The 20,314-nt window shown below is 39.0% G+C and overlaps 1 protein-coding gene across 1 annotated transcript; it reads right to left on the bottom strand.

Moving 5' to 3' along the window:
- Window positions 1–8,189: 8,189 nt before the first annotated feature.
- LOC108365651 (uncharacterized) lies at window positions 8,190–10,161 on the bottom strand. Its single transcript, XM_017619741.1, has 6 exons — window positions 9,894–10,161; window positions 9,341–9,824; window positions 9,082–9,246; window positions 8,911–9,051; window positions 8,723–8,859; window positions 8,190–8,553 (listed from the first exon to the last, which is right to left on the bottom strand). The coding sequence occupies exons 2-5, from the start codon at window positions 9,503–9,505 to the stop codon at window positions 8,854–8,856; spliced, it is 477 nt and encodes a 158-aa protein (XP_017475230.1). The 5' UTR covers window positions 9,506–9,824; window positions 9,894–10,161; the 3' UTR covers window positions 8,190–8,553; window positions 8,723–8,853.
- Between the last annotated feature and the right edge of the window lie 10,153 nt (window positions 10,162–20,314).

Genomic DNA, 20,314 nt, shown 5'->3' on the forward strand with positions numbered 1-20,314 from the left:
AGGCCGTCCTGGAGGTTTAGCGCGAGTTCGTCAGAGTAGATCCCGCTACTCACTCTTTTGTTAAGCTTGGAACCATCTGTATATGTGGCCGTAGACCCTGGGTTCAGGTCTGTGGCCCCTTCCCATTCGTTCCTCTCTGGGATCCTTGTGGAGAATTTGTTGTCTAAGCAGAGTAGAGGAGTGGTATAATCTATCTGTCGTAGATTATCCGGTAGAGTTTTAAGTCCTTTGCGTGTCCGAACCTGAGGTCTCTCCACGGCTGGATGGTATTTAACCTGACCGCACTGCAGCCGGCACGAAATTTTCCGTAGATATCCACAGGTGGAAGATTTAACATTATTTCCAGAGATTTGGTAGGTGTACTGGGCAGTGCTCCCGTGACTAGCATGGCAGCCGTCCTCTGCACCCGTTCCACCTTGGCTCTGGACAAAGTGTTGTTTAGCGCAGGCCACCATACGGTGACCCCGTAGAAAAGGATGGGTCTTATCACAGCTGTGTAGATCCAGTGTACTATGTGTGGTTTCATTCCCCATTTTTTGCCTATTGCCGTCTTACTGGCATAAAGGGGGGTATTGGCCTTTCTGGAGCGGTCTTCAATGTTTCGCTTCCAGTCAAGTTTTTTGTCTAGAATAATTCCAAGGTATTTGACCTCGGTTGAGAGAGTAAGTGCCACTCCGTTTAGGGTGGGAGGTTTAAATAAGGGAGTTTTATACTTCCTTGTAAAAAGTACCATTTCGGTTTTGGTAGGATTGACGCTAAGACACATTCCTTGGACCAGATGTTTACCAGACCGAGTGCGTTTTGCAATAACTCACTCAGGACCTGAAGATGTTTGCCCGTTTCCACGATTGCTATGTCATCAGCGTACGCTATGACTTGACAACCGGTGCCCTTTAGGCTTAGAAGTAGGGTGTTCACTGTTAGATTCCAGAGCAGAGGGGAGAGAACGCCCCCTTGGGGGGTGCCTCTGGTCACATACTTTGTGATGGAACCATCCCCCAGTTCTGATAGAATAGTTCTCTTCTCAAGAAGGAGCCCAACAAAATCCACCAGACCCCGCTGCACCCCCGCCATGAGAAGGGAGTTTAACAACAGACTTCGGGTAGACGTTGTTGAAAGCACCATCGATGTCGAGAAAAACTCCGAGCGTGTATTCCTTTAAGGTCAATCCTTTTTCAATCGTCGATACGATTTCATGGAGTGCGGTATTTCCTTTGGAAAATGCATGTTGGTTCCTTTGGAAAATGCATGTTGGTTCAGGGAGAGGTTGGAATTTTTTATATTCCGTCGAATATATTCGTCGATGAGCCTCTCTAGAGTTTTAAGGAAGAATGAAGTGAGGCTTATAGGCCTGAAATCCTTCGGTTTCACATGTGCGGCCTTGCCTCCTTTTGGTAAGAATACAGCTTTTGCCTTTGTCCACTCATGTCGTGTGTGAGTCAGGGTTATGCAGAATGTAAAAATCTGAGACTGCAGGGGGCACAGTATGTCCTTAGCTTCCTGTAGGTGAGCGGGAAAAATTCCGTCAAGGCCCGGAGATTTGTAGGGCTGGAAGGACATTAGAGCCCATTCCACCCTCTCCTCACTTACGACGTCCCTAACGGTATCACCCAGAGACAAGTAGGTCCTAGGACCGGGCGAAAAACCGGAGGTGTCGTCCGAGCAGCCCGGGAAGTGAGTGCTCATAAGGACCTCCAGCATTACGTTACATGATGACGTCCAGTCACCGTTAGGCTTCTGGATAGAGTTCATACTCGAAGAGGATTTCGAGAGAACTTTCCTTTCAGAGTTCTCTTCTATGTTATTGCAGAAGTTTTGCCAAGATTCGCGTTTCGCCCTCTTTATGGCCTTCTTGAAAACTTTGAGTGCGTCTTTGTATAGTTGCCAAAGACCTGTTTGCTTAGCATGATTGAAAAGCCTCCTGGTGTTCTTTCTCAGTGCTGAAATCTCCGGATTCCACCACTGGGGTTTCTTTTTGCCCTTCGGGGGGGTGCTTGGGCAGGAGGCTTTGAAAGNAGGCTTTGAAAGCAGCATTACAGGCATTTGTCACAAAGTTCACTGCTTCATCAATTTTCGACGATGAGTCCAGCTCACCGAGAGAAACACCCTTTGTATTCGAGAGACTCGCTTCATCAGGTCTTAACGATAAGCAAGGCTTATCGTGAGAAGCGTATCTACGTAGAGAGGCCGACAGCGTATTCCTATACTTTGCCCAGTCGGTTTGCTTTCTGCTCCTGTATGCTGTTAAAGGAGCAGGATCAAAATTGAGATTGAGACTGATGTAGAGGTGGTCAGAAAAAGAGTGTTCCTTGGACACCTGCCAGTCCCTTATCCGATCGGACAAACCGCTCGACACAAGGGTGATGTCCAGCACTTCCCTTCTAACAGAGGTCACAAAGGTGGGATCGTTCCCACGGTTACATACAGTGAGATTGTGTAAAAGAATAAAGTCAAGTAAACACTCACCCCGGGAGTTGGTGTCGGTTGAGCCCCAGATCGTGTTGTGTGAATTAGAGTCGGCCCCTATTATGACCGGGAGCTTTCTGCAATTTGCTTCCTTCAACGCTTCTTCCAGTCTATAGGGTGGAAAAGCATGGCTGTCGTGGGCCATGTAGGTTGATGTCAGCCAGATAACTGTAAGCTATACGCTGATGCAGACAGTATCCTCGTCGCTGTATTGGGAGAGTAAAAAATGAGAATATACTTTTTTAATTAGAATGCAAGCTCTGATCCTACCTATTACTGGAGCTGTTACCACCTGGTAGGCATCAGAGTTCAGTCCGCAAACCTTGTTTCTGACGATCCAAGGTTCTTGGACTAAAATCACGTCCTCAGCTTTATCGCTGAGGCGAAGAAGGAGAGCAGCCGAGGCTGCCTTGGAGTGGTGCAGATTAATTTGGAGGATCTGCACCATCCTCAGAATCGGTTATGTCCATTGACTGTGATGTCATTGTCCTCCTCCTCCGGTTCGGATACCAGAAGCTGGTCCTCGTCAAGCGTTGCCCATCGACAGTAGACCGACCCTACGTAGGCAGATACTGAGCCCGTGTCGCTCTTAGTATCTGTCGCAGTATCGGATACACTCACACTCGTTGGTGGGTCCACAGGTTCACTCGTGGTGTTTCCTGTGTACCCCGCGCTGCCTGCCACCGATGCCGACGCAGGGGCCGCAGGTCCGCTCGAGGCGTTGCCTGTTTTGTTGGCCCCTTCGTCGGGAAGAATATCTGAGGGAGCGGGTCCGCTCGAGGCGTTGCCCGTTTCCCCCTNTTACTGTGATTGAGTAAAAGCCGTAGCTTATTACCCCACCACAACCCTCGACAACTGGGACAGAAGCATCGTTGATGACAAAGCCAACAAAACGCTGCTTCCCCTTGGTCCCGCCAACTCGGACTATCCTCCAATCCTTCGTTGCCCATGCGGATAAACTCGAGTACCTCCTCCGGTTTTGACGGTTCAGCTGGTACCCAGGCCCAGGCTCGCGGCCTGTTAGGGATTTTATCCCTATGGACGGCAACTAAGTCTGCCCCGGGCCACAGCTGTCCAACCGTGGAGATAGCTTCTTTGTAGAGCCGGACCGCGCGCTCATCGGCGCACGCTACTAGCTTAACTCGCCCTTGATGCCATCCGGCATCACGGACAACTGGTGCAGGACCGGGGTACTTCTACAGTATCCCTTTGTATACCCTGCATAAACCCATCAGGACGGACTTCCAGTTGTCCGTGGTGATGTGGCCGTCCGGATGCCCCTTTTTCAACACCGCCAGCGTGAGGTGCTCTTTGGCGGCTTCACTGAACGTATTGATCGGGCTACAAAACTGCATACTCAAAATATGTATTTCTAGGAAATCTAATTGAAAAGCTTTACGAAAGTTCGATGATTTTTTTAATGTTGCGCAAAGATTAAACTTTGGATTTATACGGTTTTGTTAAAGTGTAAACTGCATTTTTATAAACCAATAATTAAAATTATATAATTTTAAGATAAATGGCCAATCTAGTTAACGTGTATAAAGTTTTGATAAGCACTTGAAATGTCAAGTTTAAGTGCTGAATTCAAAGAAGATGTCTCTTTTATCCATTCATAATAACTTAAAAAAATTTGTTTGTTAAGAAGTGTATCTTAAAATATCTGCCTTGACATTTATGTTAAAAGTGTAAAATATGTAAATGTACCTACATAAACTGTCCCGTGAATACCATCAAATCATTGGTCTTGAAGGGAATCTATGTATGCATGCATGCATATGAGCCAATTTAAAAGTCGATACAATTTACAGTCGAAAAGTACAGTTTTTGTATAGATTATAGATTATTTCCCAACACTGTGGGAAACTAAGCAAAATGGCCTAGTGTATTTCGCAAATGTTCAAATACATAATCTACCAACCGATAATTTTATATATTCATTGAAAGATAATTTGTCATCCGTCTGGAATAAGAAAATTATAAATCGGAAGGGTAAAACAGTATTGCGTTATAAATTCAAAAATAAAAAGTTCCATTTCACTGACGGAGGGGAGATCTAACCCCCCTCCCCCCGGCTACGCCACTGTCTCCTGGTGAGAAGTATACTCATCTAGGTATTCTAATATTGTCTATTTCGTGGTAATATTTGGTTAAAATCTGCCAGCGTTCCAAACTAGTAGAAGACACAGTCTCGTCCCAGTCTGTGCCTTCTAGCCAAATACTTTGCATGAGTATTTTGGCCTCGACGATTATTGGCGCAAGCCATCCTAGCGGATCCAATAGCTTGGCGATAGCTGATAGTATCGCCCTTTTTGTGAGTGTATCGTTGTCCTCCAATGGTCTTGCCACAAAATACAATAGATCCGTATGGGCATTCTACCTTATGCCAAGAGTCTTAACCGTGCTGGTATCTTCGAATGACAAGAAGTCTTCACTGAGTAGGTCCGTTTTTGGGATGTCCTTTAGAATAACCACAGAGTTTGATGTCCATTTCCTTAGCGGAAAACCGGCTGACCGTAGCACTTCAGAGATTTCATTTCGTGCTTTTACGGTAGAGTCGATGCTATGTCCTCCAGCTAGCACGTCATCCACATACATGCACTTTCGTAGTATGTTAGCTGCTATTGGGAAAGAGCTTTCTACATCGAAAGTAACAGTCTTTAATTCGTATAGACTTACAGATTCGTTCGGGTTTGTACGGAAAACTATCCGCTGATATTTTTTATGGTTTTCATCCACCCAAATTTGTCGGTACTTCTTCTCGATGTCACTATTAAAAAGGTATCTGTAAAACCTCCAGCGGAGTATTATGATCGGAGGATCTGCTTGAAATACTGGAACTGGAAAAAGCATATCGTTCAAACTTGTGCAGTTAGCCGTTGGACTTGAGGCATTAAAGACGACGCGAACTTTGTTATGACCGCGTGGTGAGGCAGAAAGAAGTTATCGGAAGAGTCTGCTGAAATGCTATAATTTATTCTGGGCATGTGTCGTAGTGATTCATATTCAGTTAGTACCCTATTACCCTGGAAATAAATTCTGCGTAAATATAACGAAAACTTACGTACATCTTACGAAATTTTTCGTCATTTTGAGCCACGAATGTTTTCGTTATTTGTGCAAAACCGTTTTCGTACATACTACGAAAATATGAGACATCAGATCTTTAGTACATTTTACGAATCCATTCGTATTATTCACTAACGAATTTCGTACTATTTACTAAAGAATTTCGTACTATTTCTTTGTATTTTCGAAAATTTGGTAAAAAGTACATAAATAATTCCTATATTTAACGAAATTTTTGTCGTAAAATCTTCGCTTGTTTCGTAGAATGTACGATTGTTTTAATTCTCTACACTGTTAAAAACATAGTACGAATTATAACACAACACTTTTATTCTATTTTTATAGTAAATTTTAAGTGTTTTTGTTTAACAAAATGTTTTGCAAACCGCTTAACATTATTGATTAAAATATGATGAAAGTGTTGTGTTATCATTTGAGCTACGGTGGTTATAGTGTAAAGCTGAGATCACACGATTGCCGCAAATGCACCAATCTGGAACAATTTTTATTGTGCTGTATTGGAGCACAATAAAAAAATTGTCCCAATCAAATTCTGTACAGTCACACGGTTGCCTCTTTTTATACAATTTTGATTGCCGCAAGTTGGTGAAAAGCAATATAGTGACAATAATTGCCCCAAACTTATCACACGATTGTTCTAGCATGCGGCAATCGTGACAATAAGATGTTGCGCTGACTTCTAAATTCTGTTTTGTTCTTTGTTCTAATTTATATATTGTGGGCTCATTTTATGCATATTTGTTGTTTGAAAGCAAAGAAGCAAACACTTGAGTCCAATGAAAACTGACGCATTTATTTAGAAGTTTGAGTGTACAGTTTTTTTTATTTCTCGACGATAACTACAACGTCATATATATGTGGAGTTCAAGTTACAAGAGTTTTCTTTTTAATTTTGGTTTTCTTTTTAATTTTGGCTTTTTTATTAATTACAAGTAAAATTGGTACAAAATAATTATGTATGTTGAAATGAAAGCCGTGAGTTTATATAATTTATGTTTGGAATGAAATTTTATAATTATATGTACAGCTCGCAACAAAAGATAACACCTGAACATTTTAATCAGTCTTGACTTTTTTCTTCTGTTTGTTTAATGTTAATTTTTTCTATAAATCCATAGCTCGTTGTTTAGTAAAAACCACATAAATAAAAATTTCAAACTTTAAACAACAATTAGAAACATTTCTTAAAATTTTGATAACAATTCAATGGTTTTTAATTTGGATTTCTAGAAAAAAAATTGTTATGCAGTTTACAAAGTAATTTGCATAGAAGAAAGTGCATAATACCGCCAGCTAAAAAAATTATAAAAAATCGACAGGATTTTTTAGCAACTTCAAACTTGCACCTTATTGTACTAAACTTTAATGAGCTATAAAACCGAATAACAATTTTTTTCTCTAGAAATTGAGATTAAAAACAGTGCAATTTTGTTAAAAAATTTAAGAAATTTTTAAAATTTTTGTATAAAGCTTGCAATTCGGTTTTTGTTACACAATGAGCTATACTTCTATAGAAAAATAATGAACACTAAACAAATAGAAGAAAAATAGTCAAAACTGGTCAAAATGTTGAGGTTCTACCATTTCGTCGTGGGCTGTATTGAACTTTTAAGTTTTTTTTTAAATAAATTTATACTGTCATGCCAGTTCGCCAATTGGCGACATAAAATACCTTTCGTATTCTTCTCGTATGAGTTTTGCTTGTGGTGGTATATATCGCAGCAAAGATTCCGTCATCGGACTTCAAGAAAAATTATAATTTGAATACAAATTAAATAAAATTAAAAGTTATGTTGCTTCCGAAAACAAGGATATTGATTTCAGTGATTTTTGGACACATAAGGAAGCAAAAAAGGAAATTATTAATAAACAGCCTAAATATTGTTGTGTATTGCTCACTTCAATTGCCGCACAAGAACACAATAAATATTGCCGCAATTTTGAAATTTTCATTGCCCCATGATTGCCAATTGAGCTATCACACGATTGCCGCAAGTGAGTTGTATTTGATTGGGCATTGTAAGCACAATATCGGCCTCTATTGCCGCATGAGTAAATTTATTGTGAAATCACACGATTGGGGCATAAAATGAGGCAATAATTGGTGTATTGCGGCAATCGTGGGATCTCAGCTTAACGAAAGAAGTGCAGATATTACAAGTATAACTATCGTAGGTAATAAGTTTAAGCAATTTAAAATTAAGTATTTTATTAATATGCGTACGAATAGGTTCTATACTACGTATTTTTCTTACTGCTTAGCCTTCATTCAATAAAGTATATCGATGCATAGTGTTATTACCGCAAACTTTAATTTAAATCTAGTTTCATTAATTTAAATTGACTTCATTCATCAATTAAATTTATTGTTATTCATTTAATTTAAAGTTTTGTAAATATAATATATGAAACTCGAACAAAATTCTTATTAAACAAATAAAGATATAAATTATGAAAAGATAAAAACTAATGGTTTTACACTTTCTTATACATTATATTTTTATGTGGAGGTACTTGGCAGATTCTTAGCTTCTTCGAGGTTTGTTTCCTTTGCGACTACAAAATAAAAGAAAATTATAAAGCGTCTTAGAGACAAGTTTCAGTGAAAAATCATTTATGAAGTCCCACATTGCAGCGCATGGCTCAGCGTAGGCCATATTAAAAACATTGTATGCTTTAAAGCATATATCCACAGCTTTATCGAAGTTGAAAACTTTGTAAGTGATGTTGTCAAAGTCAATCATGAATGATTGTGGCTCATCTAGGGTTCCAATTAATGATATGAAGGGGGCAATAGACGATTCTGCCTGGACTTTGCTATCATACATTTGTTTATATTCCGTTTCAGTTGCGCAAACAACCATAAAACTGTCTAGTGACTCTTTGATAGAATAAAGCCTTTTTTTGCATTAGTCTTATTATGTGCTAGTTTCTTACAGAGTCGAGAGCGTGGCAGCAGTGACTGTAGAAGAACAAAAGCGTTGGGGCAAATGGAATCTAAGTTGAGCAAAACATTTGTAAATAGAATCAAAAACAAGTGAGGTTAAAATATTTCGTTCCTGGTTATGTGGTTATATTTTTTACTCAGTTTGCAAAAACAAATACCAAAATACAAAATTTTAACCAGATAGCCAGGCAGGAGTGAATACCCCAAGAGTGTGCTTACCTTTTGAGAGATTGACTTTGTTTTTCTTTATTTTGTAGTACATATTAGCATCATCTTTGAACTCCTTGATGCGATTCGGAAAAACGTTATCCAAGAGCAAATTGCTAAAAGAAGTGAGGTTGTCAAGGACCTCATTTCTGGTTCCGAAAGAGAACCAGAGAAGAAATATGAATGAGCTTGAATCTTACCAAATGAAAACCACCAGGCAATTTGTATTGTGGCCAAAGATCGAAGATCTGTTTTGGATTATTCTCGGCATTTCGTATGCTATTCATACGTGTTGCAGAACACGCGCGCCAGTGACTGATTTTTTCCTGATAAGCTATTGCATGGAATTTGTCATGCGTCAACGCTCTAATATGTTCGTCCTCATCTTCCGCTATTGAAAATGACCTCTGCTTTTGTTTTTTCAAATTACCGTTCGATGTCTTTGTCTTTCTATTGAAATTTACTTTCCAATTCCTGAATTTTTTGTACAATTTGCCCAACGGAGCTGCGTTTTTTCGCTCAAGGTAATAATATGACTGAAAGGGTAAAATTAATTTTAATGTTCGTTCTGTGATAAGTTTTTAAGATACAGAAGGTGAATTTTGAAATGAAGTAAAAATAATTGTTTACCGCCAACTCGCCAGGGAATACTTCGCAAATTTGAAGTGAAATAGAAGCGCAATCAGTAACGGAAAGATCGTGGCTGTTCATAATACAATATTGTAAAACCGATTCAACTAATAGCTTGCGTAAGTTATCATCCATGACCTTCTCTTTTTTGTATGTTTCAACCATGCTTTTTCCGTAAGAATTTGAATTATTAATATCAATCAAATTGATTGATGTCTTTGCCACCAGAACTTGACTGTTGATATCCTTTGAACTTTGTGAAATAACACCAAAATTGTTTCCCCGCCCTTCACTTGATTGGGTAGATTTATCGCACTGAAGATGTTCGTTCGCCAAAAATGGGGATGTAGTGGACTTTTCAAAGGATTTGATCCATTGCGACCATTGATAAAAAAAAACTCCACTCGACCACCAGTGTTTACAAAAAGATTTTCAGCCATTGTTTTTGATAAGTGCTTTAGGATGCCTATAAACAATTGTTGCTCTACTTACAGAATAAGATGAGTGCTAATGTGAAAAATGTAATGAAAAATTAATTTATATGGGTACTTACGCACGAATAAATCGTATAGTTGTCCCAAATTCCAGCTGCACAGAAGATTAGCTAATTCAATCCGATCTTCATTGCTACCATAATGACTTTCCAATCCAAAAGAGTAATTCGGTCCAGTTTTATCTAGAATTATGTTCGGTGAGCAACTTAAAGCGTGCAAGTCGTTCACAGTTTGTGTTGCATAACTCCCTTCAGAATTTGCTTCATTTGTGATTTCATCAAAATTGAGGAAGTTTGAAGACGAGCAAGCTGCGCTCGAAACAAACATTGCGACAGACATTAGGGGTATTCTCCAAATCTTGCAAAGCCATTGCACGTAGCACGGATTGCACGGATTGCATAACTTGCAAACACACAACAACAAAATACATGGGAAATAACATTTCCTATCGCTGCAAAATATGCAAAGTCGAAGCCCATGTATATATTTTGCAAAAAAGCATAGCAAGTTAAATCAGGGTCGCATTTTGTTTGTCGCTAGTTGTTTTGTTGTTGGAATTGCTACATATTTCTCTCAATCCTCTCATCTCGCTCACTCCATTTTTTGGCTGTCTCTTGTTATTGTATTTGATACATAATTTCGCTGCTTGCTACCCATGCATGCTACCACTTTGCAATGAGGTGCTCTCGTACTCTTCGAAATTTGGAATAGTATTTTTGCATTTCGTGCAATCCGTGCATCGTGCAAGACTTCGAGAATACCCCTATTAAGTTTTACTGTCTTGCTAAAACTTTCCTAGAACTAAAACTATGTTATTATTTTGGGCTTGTATTTTAGGCGTTAGCAAAATTGTGTTGGACGAATCACCATTTTTCCACGCGTAGTTTTATGTGCATTTATTGGTGGACCAGACATAATTTCAGCAGATAAAACGATTAGCTCACGTTGACTTAATATGTCAGAAGTATGTACAACGTATGCTGCGAAATGTTTATTATATTGTTGTATTTTTATTCGCTGACAAATAAAATAAACTGAGTCGCACTCCGTGAAAATAGCAACTTCATTTATTTTATAAACTAAAGCATTTTTAGCACAAATTTTGTCATCGTATTGAACAATGAAACAACCTTTTTTATATTTTTTAGAGCGATAAATACATTGGGAATAGCAGCGAAAACTAATTGTATTGATCCTATTTCGAGCGCAGAAATTGTAAATTATTTCTTCATATTCTGAATGAGGATAAGATGACTTGGAGAAATGGAATACATTCCATCCTCGGGGTCAAGCAAAAACTTCGCAAATTTTAGTTGGTATTTTTTTGAAATGGATACACATATATTTCTGCGACTAGTAATGTTTCTAGCATATGCTTTGACATCTTTATGTTTTGCTTCAAATCGAAATGACCAATAATAACGGGGAGGACCAGATTGCAATATTATAGAAAAATAATGCACCATAAAGTGGTGTTTCGGTTTAAGCGTGTCATTAAAAAACCTGACATAGTCTTTGTGGTGCTTCGTTATAAGTGACTTTTGCCTTTCCGCCACTGGCTTCGAAATCTCAGTTAAAAGAAGAATATCAACTATTTGGAGCAAATTCAAAAAAAACAGCTATACATGACCGTCTTCTGGAACAAGGCCGCCAACCATGAGCGAAAATAGGCGTACAAACGTCATCATTTCACGCGCAGTCATTTTTAAAAGCAAAAGTAATTTCAGGGGAAATATGATCTACTTCAATTTCACCATAATTAAACATGAGCTTTCTCTCATTAAGAGTTTCTAATGAAAAATAACTGCTGGAAATAAAGCGATTTATAATATGACATATATCGTAATGGCATACTCCTTCAAAAATGTCATGCATAACGTCAACAAAGTTAAAAGTTACATGAAATGAAGTGATCGAATTAAAAATACACTCTTCTTTTACTCCTGTTGAATGTACGTCACCCAACTGCACATCTACATTGTAATCAACAGGATTTCGATATAAATTTAGATCTTCACTGTGCATTTTATGAGTCGACGATTTATGAGTTTTGCAGAAGCGACAAAAAAAGTTACTATTGAAGGAAGGAGTAAAACCAAGGATAGTGTTTAAACCCAAGTTATCTCCTAGAATAAGTCCTAAAATTAAATGCACTGTTTTTTCACCTTCTGAGGTTGTAATAGTAACCCCGTTTTCGTCGAGGTGTTTTATGTCTCGAACTAAATTGCGAAGGCATAGCCAATTCCCGAATTGCTTATAATCACGACCCTGAAGTGTGGCTGCTAAATATATTTCAGAATTTCTCATCACCGGAAATGAATAATAAATAAATGTAACTGAACTAGTATGTGAACCAAGAGGATTAACTTCTGAATCATCTATATATAAAAATAAAGGCAAAACAGTTTTTCCTTTTTCAAGAAGTGGTAAACTTTTTTGTTTCCACAAAGAACCGCAAATAAAATTATTATTTTCTTCTAATGTTTTTGGGATGTTTTCTACATCTTTTAAAATTTGTAATANCACCGGAAATGAATAATAAATAAATGTAACTGAACTAGTATGTGAACCAAGAGGATTAACTTCTGAATCATCTATATATAAAAATAAAGGCAAAACAGTTTTTCCTTTTTCAAGAAGTGGTAAACTTTTTTGTTTCCACAAAGAACCGCAAATAAAATTATTATTTTCTTCTAATGTTTTTGGGATGTTTTCTACATCTTTTAAAATTTGTAATAGCAGATCACTTTTTTCCAAAGCCTTCCGAAATTGAAAATATAAAGGCAGAAGTACACCGGTGATAACAACTTCATCGTAAAGTAGAACTCCCCGTGAACATTTTTCAGCAATCTCTCTGCTTATTACAAACTCCTCAAAATTACGTGCATAATCATTTTTATTAAGCCACTTAAATAACTGATATTCGTTTTCAAATTTACGAAATGGATATGATATGGATTCGATAAATTTGCTCAGCAGTAATTGCTCTTCAAAACTATCTGGAGATTTCGAAACATAATTATTTTGTATGAACTGTTTAACGGAGTTTTTTATTGGATTAACTATGTCTTTCATTATGCTGTCTTGAATTTCTATTACATCTTTTCGAGTAAAATTATTCTTGCTGTGAAGTTTCAGAGCAGATCCAATAAATCTTTCTTCGATTAAACGTTCTTGTGATTGAGACATTTTCTCGTTTAAACATTCTAGCATATTATCAATCTCGATTACAGAATCGATTTCTCTTGGAATGTCTGGTGTTGGAATAATCGGTGTATCTGAATATGTGGCCGAGCATCTAGAAGTACTTGGAACGGTAGAATCAAAAAAGGTTGTTCCTGTTTTTGTTTCGGACGAGTTTACTTTTTGCTCAATAATCTCTTGAAACATGTGCTCTTGCCGTACATGACGTACAAAACAATTTAAGAAGCTGAAAAATGTATTAAAATATCCTCCAAAAGTACATTTATATATATCCCTTTGACCCAAATTATGTACCAGTCGAAAATGATTGGACATACTACGGACAGAGTCCAAATTTATACCGCACATAAAGCAGTTCATTTAACAAATGCACGCAAAACCAACAATCACGAATCAATTAATCTGCAAATATTTTTTAGAACCCGTTTTTCACTAATGTTTAGCAAAACAAACTTAAAACATACGGCGATCACTGCAATGAAAAAGAAAATTAAAAGAAAGCAGGTAGAAGTGCACTTCGGCGGATCTTGGCCGAAATTGACCAAAACAATTCAAGAGGGCTGTCAATCGATGCTTTTAACCGCGAATAATAACAATTCGAGACCGAAAATTAACATTTTTAATTCATTAAGAGTTATTTGCAAAACACACTTGCACTTTTCGCAGGTTTGGTGAATAGAGGGGGGTCTAATAGTTCCCTGTATGAAAATACGATTAAAAGGAAAATACGATAAGGTTCTTTTGTTCAGATAAAAATAAATAGTGGGGGTCTGGGTCATATTCCCCCAAAAAATACTGAAAAACATTTTTAAGGCTTGTATGTTTATTTTATTGGATTGGATGAAAAGAGAAGGCACGCTCCTGATGTTCACACTTGCTACAATTATAACGTGTTGTCTCTTGTCTCTTCTTATAGATTCACGTTCTTTGATACAAGACATTTTTATAAAACACCCAGTAACCATAATAGACATCACTGGGACGGCAGATTTTTGCTTTTGTTTTTACTTCTTTTGCTCTATTCGCCGTGAGTTTTACATTTATGAGGGGTTGAGGTATTATGCCTCATCAAAGCAAATGTTTTGCATATATATAAAGATATATGAGACATTCTTTTTCATATCGGATGTCCGACTTAAAAAAGAATGGCTCATATATATTTGATATTTAAAAAGGGAAGCTCTGCTGATTAATGGTTATGATCCTCCCCCTTGAATATTTATTTACACAATAAATGATATATATTTTTGAAAAGAGGAGAGGATCCTTGCAGAAAGATGTTGCGCCTTGTAGTATAGGGTCTACACATAATTTTAACACCTAGTTTTGTAATTTTCGGCAGGAATTTATTGAAAAATTCGGTTTGAAATATGCACTTTGTAAAATTCAGAAAATAGTATCACCCTAGTTAACGCAGCCACTTCATCAATACGTTTTTATGGTTCACGCGTTTTTATATTCGCCTTCACTTGACATTTTATGCTATTCGTTATAACTTTTCTAATTCCTGTGGAGGAGTAGTGCTGAGTAACGCAGCTCGCCGTTGCGCCATTACGCTTATACCGAGGGTGGTGCTACTGGCGCTGATACACTAATTGGCAACACGGTGGCGCATTGGCATAATTAATTTTTTATTAAAAGTTGCACTAGTTGATGCACTGAATACGTATGTGTGAAATTAAAATTGTCGGAAATGCAATGAAAGAGAAAAAGTTAGATTAATAAAGCATTAAGGGCTGTTAACTTATCTATTTTAAATTATCGTGAATATATAAAGTGCTAGGCCACTTCTGTTCTCACCGCAGAAGTTCTCTTAAAGCTTAAACAGACGGCAGCGTTGATCCGGACTAACTCGGACTTAATCCGGATCAACTGCAGTTAATTCCCGAGTTGATCCGGATCAACGCTGCCATCTGTTTACGCTTTTACATGACTCAAGCTTAAGTTGAGAAACTTTAACTTTGGAGTCGACTTTATTTCGACAATGAATATGCCCCAATATTTTGGAGTCAAATGCATTCCCCATGCATTTATATGTACATACTCCAAAATCATTTATTGATAACGTTCTTGCGCACATGCATACGTACATATGAAGGGGTTAGAATCAAAAGGATCTAAGTAGATCTGACATTAGTTATTGAAATTCTGGGTAAATGCATTTGAAATGATTCTTGCCTAAATGAATGCAGGTTAATTAACTAGTTCAAATAATGATTACTCTTTTTCACCAAATAAACACTAATGGCCTTATTCATAAAAAATAAAGTAGGTTTAAAGAGCTTTATAAATTGACGTTTTCATTCATTTTTCAATTTATAAACCTTTTGTAAAGCTACTTTATTGTTTATGAATAAGGCCATGTATTTAACTATACAAATATGGGTATAACTTATATTAAAAAAAATGTCCCTTAGAGACTTATGACTCTAACCCTTTCATATGTATGTACATTGATATCTACTACTATAGCACACGAACAAAAGTACATAGTTACCCGCATATTCATCAGTATATGTTGAATTCCATGCTCCGGCTCTTAATTAAAGTGAAAGTACATTCCATCCATTTCGACAGCGTCACCACCTCCGTCAACATCACCGTCAACGATGCTTATGCGTCAAGTTACACACAATTCGTTTGACATTGCGCCCGAAAAATCATTAACTCGCTGATACTCTTTGTAAAATTTGTATTTCACTCTTTCACTTCCTCTATTAGGTTTTCCTCCATTATTTTTTAAATTTCGTGTTTACATAAATATTAAAATTTTCACAAACTGGAAAAATTTACGTTCAAACATGTAAACAAAACACTGAATAGTTGTCATTTGATGCAATCGCATAAGCAAAATTGAGAGTTGAGTTAATTTGTACGGCAACGTCACCGTCAGCTTGTACTTCATACAAATGCTCCGTATCAGCTTTTTTGACAACTGCCGGTGACGGTGACGGCGACGCAATGCACGTTATGTTCTTTCACTTTTAAGATTCCCTGGCTGCGTTTCGCTCGTTCAGTTGGCTCTGCAAAAAGAAACAACATGGCGCAATTGCGATGATTCAATGCGACGCCCTCACCAGGATTATGGGTAGCTGCAGCAGCTCGCCAGACTTCACAATTGCTAGCGCTGGTTTGATCAATAGCATCTCATGGCGACCTATGCTAACACTAGCATTAGACCATCTACCCATAATCATCTCGATCAATAAGCCCACCGACTTTGCTCCCGCGGACCACCGAACCTACACCAACTTCAACAAAGCTGATTGGGACGGCTTCGCGGAAGTCACCGAGAGCAGCTTCGCCGCCCTTCCCACACCCACAAACATACATACTGGCGAACGCCAGTTCCGAAGGGTAGTCACTGCCGCAGCTCCTCGCTTCATCCCGTCCGGACGTATCGCGGAAGTCCGCCCGAATTTCCCGGCCGAAGCAGCTGTACTAGCAAATGAGCGTGACCACCTACGCCAGGTCGACCCCGGGCACCCCCGTCTGAGGGACCTTTTATTTTGGAGATTCGGCAACTGGTAAATCAGCATAAGCGGAAAAAGTGGGAGGAGCACTTGAAGGCCTGTAACTTCACATCTGGTGTGAGTAAGCTCTGGTCAACCGTGACGTCCCTGTCTAACCCAACGAAGCGTGATGACAGAGTGGAAATCTCTTTCTAAGGTCGCGCTTCTTCGGACCCGAAGAAATGCGCAGCCTACTTTAGTAGGCAATTCACACTGCACCTTTCGGTAGACAAGGCCCAACGTCGAGTGACCAGGAGGCTGCACAAGCTGCCAAAAAACAGTGCACCACTTGCTTTCACTAGCTGTGAAGTGAAGGGGGCCATCGGGAAGGCGAAAGCCTCCAAAGCCATTGGACCCGACGGAATCTGTATGCTGATGCTAAAACATTTAGGGCCTAAGGGAGTAGCTTACCTAACGGAGGTCCTCAACCTGTCCATGGCCACTCTCATCATTCCTGACGTGTGGAAATCAGGGAGAGTGGTCCCACCGGGGAAGCCCGCCAACAAAGGAGACTCTTATCGCCCGATAACGCTCCTTTCTCCGGTCGCGAAGACGCTTGAGGCCCTACTACTCCCATACTTCACTTGCCACCTGACCCCAGCGAAGCATCAGCATGGTTTCCGTAAAGTGCACTGTACAACAACAGCACTTAACGCCATAAACACTCAGATAACTCGTGGCCTTAACCGAAACCGTCCCTGTGAGAGAACGATTCTAGTAGCGTTGGACTTGTCAAAGGCGTTTGAAACCGTCTGCCATTCCACGCTACTAGAAGATATAGAGGCCTCCTCTCTCCCACAGAGGCTCAAACGGTGGTCGGCAAATTATCTGAGTGGTCGACACTCGTCGGTAATGTTTAGAGACAAAACGAGTAAACTGAGGAAAATAAATAGGGGGTTCCACAGGTTGGCGTCTGGGAATGGAATTGATGACCTGTGTTCGAAAGTAAACGGGTATCTCTCCGAACTTTCTCGCTTCTTCACTGCAAAGTGTCTAGCCCTCTCCCCTACGAAATCCTCTGCGACCCTGTTCACAACCTGGACGAAGGAGGTCAGGCTACCGCTGGGAATTCACGCCGATGACACACCAATTCCGACGGTGAATAACCCCAAAATACTCGGAGTAACATTCGACAGCCTGCTCTCCTTCTCTGCGCTCGCAACCGTTATTGTCAATAAAGTACAGAGCCGCAACAAGGTCCTCAGTTCGCTAGCCGGCAGTACTTGGGGCAAAGACAAAGAAACGTTGCTGGCAACATACAAGGCAATAGGCCGGCCGGTTTTGAACTACGCAGCGCCAGTGTGGTCGCCGGGGAGTAGTAGGACGCAGTGAACGAAGCTACAGACTGTACAGAACACCGCACTCAGGACAGCGACAGGATGCCTCCTGATGTCGCCCGAACACCATCTCCACGGCGAGGCGCAAATGCTCCTCGTAAAGGAGCACACCATAATGCTCTGCAAGCAGTTCCTGATCGGGAGCCACAGAAGTGGCCACCCAAACAGACAGCTGCTTGCAGAGGAGCCCTCGCCTAGGCACGTCAGGAGGCATCTAAATGAACTGACGGACGAAGTCCAGAGGTTCATCAAGCAACCTCTGGACCCGTCAGCTTACCGACTGGCCCTGAACGGCATTCACAGGGAGTCAGTCTCGAGTTATGTAGACTCTAGACCTGTGAATGCCGTTCTAGGCATACCGCCCCCGGACACAGACGAGACGGAGCTTCATCTGCCTCGGGAGACACGAACGACACTTCGCCCCGGCTACTGCAGCAGGTTAAACTCCTACCTGAGTAGATTGAATGAGGATGTGCCAAATTAGTGCCCGGCATGCGGAGAGACCCCACATGACTCGAAACATCTCTTCGCATGCCCGGAAAACCCGACAACCCTAACGGCCTTGTCCCTGTGGACCAACCCCACAGAAGCTGCACGCTTCCTAGGGCTGCCGTTAGTGGAACTTGACGACAACGACTGAGATACCAACCGTCCTGGGCGGGGTTGTTGTAGTCCGAACCCATTGAAACAACTCGTTTCCTGGGCCTCCCGTTAGTTGAGCTTGACGAAAATGATTGAACGTAGACCCGAAAAAGGCGGGGCTTAGTAGTGCCGCTACAACAACAACAATAACAATCAGGTTCGACTTTAAGCCTTTGAATAGCACACCCTAAAACTCATACATAAAACCCATACACACTACTTTAAAAACGTGCTTAAAGGTTTTACTAAAAAGTGTTTAAGAATAAAAGTTTTGATTTAAAGACAAATGAGGGCAAAAGTGTAGCATAGCGACTTCTCACTCCGGAAAATAGTCCTGACTTTTTTCCTGAAATGGAATGTTTATAACGTTTCTGAAAATTTTAGAATCTCACAATAACTATATTTCATAAATATTGAACTGATTCGAATCAAAAAACTTTTACGAACACTTATTCACGCTTTATTATAAAAACAATATTTACTATATCTGTGCCCTTATCTATACATATAATAAAATTGTAACACGTCGATGTCTGTGCATTATAGATATTAAAGAAAAATTAATGTGGGGTGTCTTTATTAGAGCACCAGAAGCCAAATCAACCATTTTTAGAGTTTTTGTCTGTCTGTCTGTCTGTCTGTATGTTTGTTCGCGCATCACTTGAAAAAGAATGCATGGATTTGAATGCAGTTTTCACCGATGTATTGCTAGAGGTCTAACTTAAAATATAGGAAGAAAAAAATTAGAGAGTTGCCACCTGTTTGAAAATTGAAGTTCAAGTAAATTGATAAGAAAAAATGAATATTGCAATATGGGCGTCAAAAGAAAGAGGCTGAAGAAGGCTTACAGCCAAAAATAGTTTTTTTTGGATTGCCACCGGTTTGAAAATTTACATTTAATTTAATTTATAAGATATTGAATATTGCAATATGGGTATCAAACTGAAGGGGTTTAGGAAATTTTATTGCCGAAAATATTTTTACGGAGGGCTGCCACCTCTTTGAAAAATTTTATTGTAATTAATTGATAAAATAAATGAAATCTATATCTACATCTATACATATTATAAAATTCAGGCCGATGTCTATACCTTATAGATATTAAAGAAAAATTAATATGGTGGGTTTTTATTAAAGCTACAGAAGCCAAATAAACAATTTTTAGAATCTTTGAATCTGCCTGTCTGTATATTTGTACACGGATCAGTCGAAAACATGGAATTGAATGCAGTTTTCACCGATGTATCGCTAGAGATATAGCTTCCAATATAGAAGAAAAAATTAGAGAGTTGCCACCTGTGTTTAAAATTTCAGTTTAAGTCAATTGATACGGTAAGGTGAATACTGCAATATGGCTGTCAAAAGAAAGAAATTTACAAAGGCTTACAGCTGAAAATATTTTTGTGGAAGGTTGCCACCTATTTGAAAACTTTAATTTAATTTAATTGATAGCATAAATTAAATATTGCAATATTGGCATCAAACTAAAGAGGCTAGGAAATTTTAATGCTGAAAATAAATTTTGGGGATTCGCAAACTGATTGAAAAATTGTATTCATTAAAATTTGTAAAATAAATTAAATATTGCAATACGAATATTAAACTAAAGAGGATTAGGAAGCTTACTTTTGAAAATATTCTTGAAGCCGGTTGCCACTTATTTGAAAACTTTAATTCAGTTAAATTTATAATATAAACTAAGTGTTCAAACGAGAGTATTTGAGAATAATAAAATTGCAACAGGCCGATATCTGTACATAATAGATGTTAAAGAAAAATTAATAG

Source organism: Rhagoletis zephyria, unplaced genomic scaffold (genome assembly GCF_001687245.7).
Source record: "Rhagoletis zephyria isolate East Lansing unplaced genomic scaffold, Rhagoletis_zephyria_1.1 Rzeph_scaffold_01947, whole genome shotgun sequence".
Taxonomy (NCBI): Eukaryota; Metazoa; Arthropoda; class Insecta; order Diptera; family Tephritidae; genus Rhagoletis; species Rhagoletis zephyria.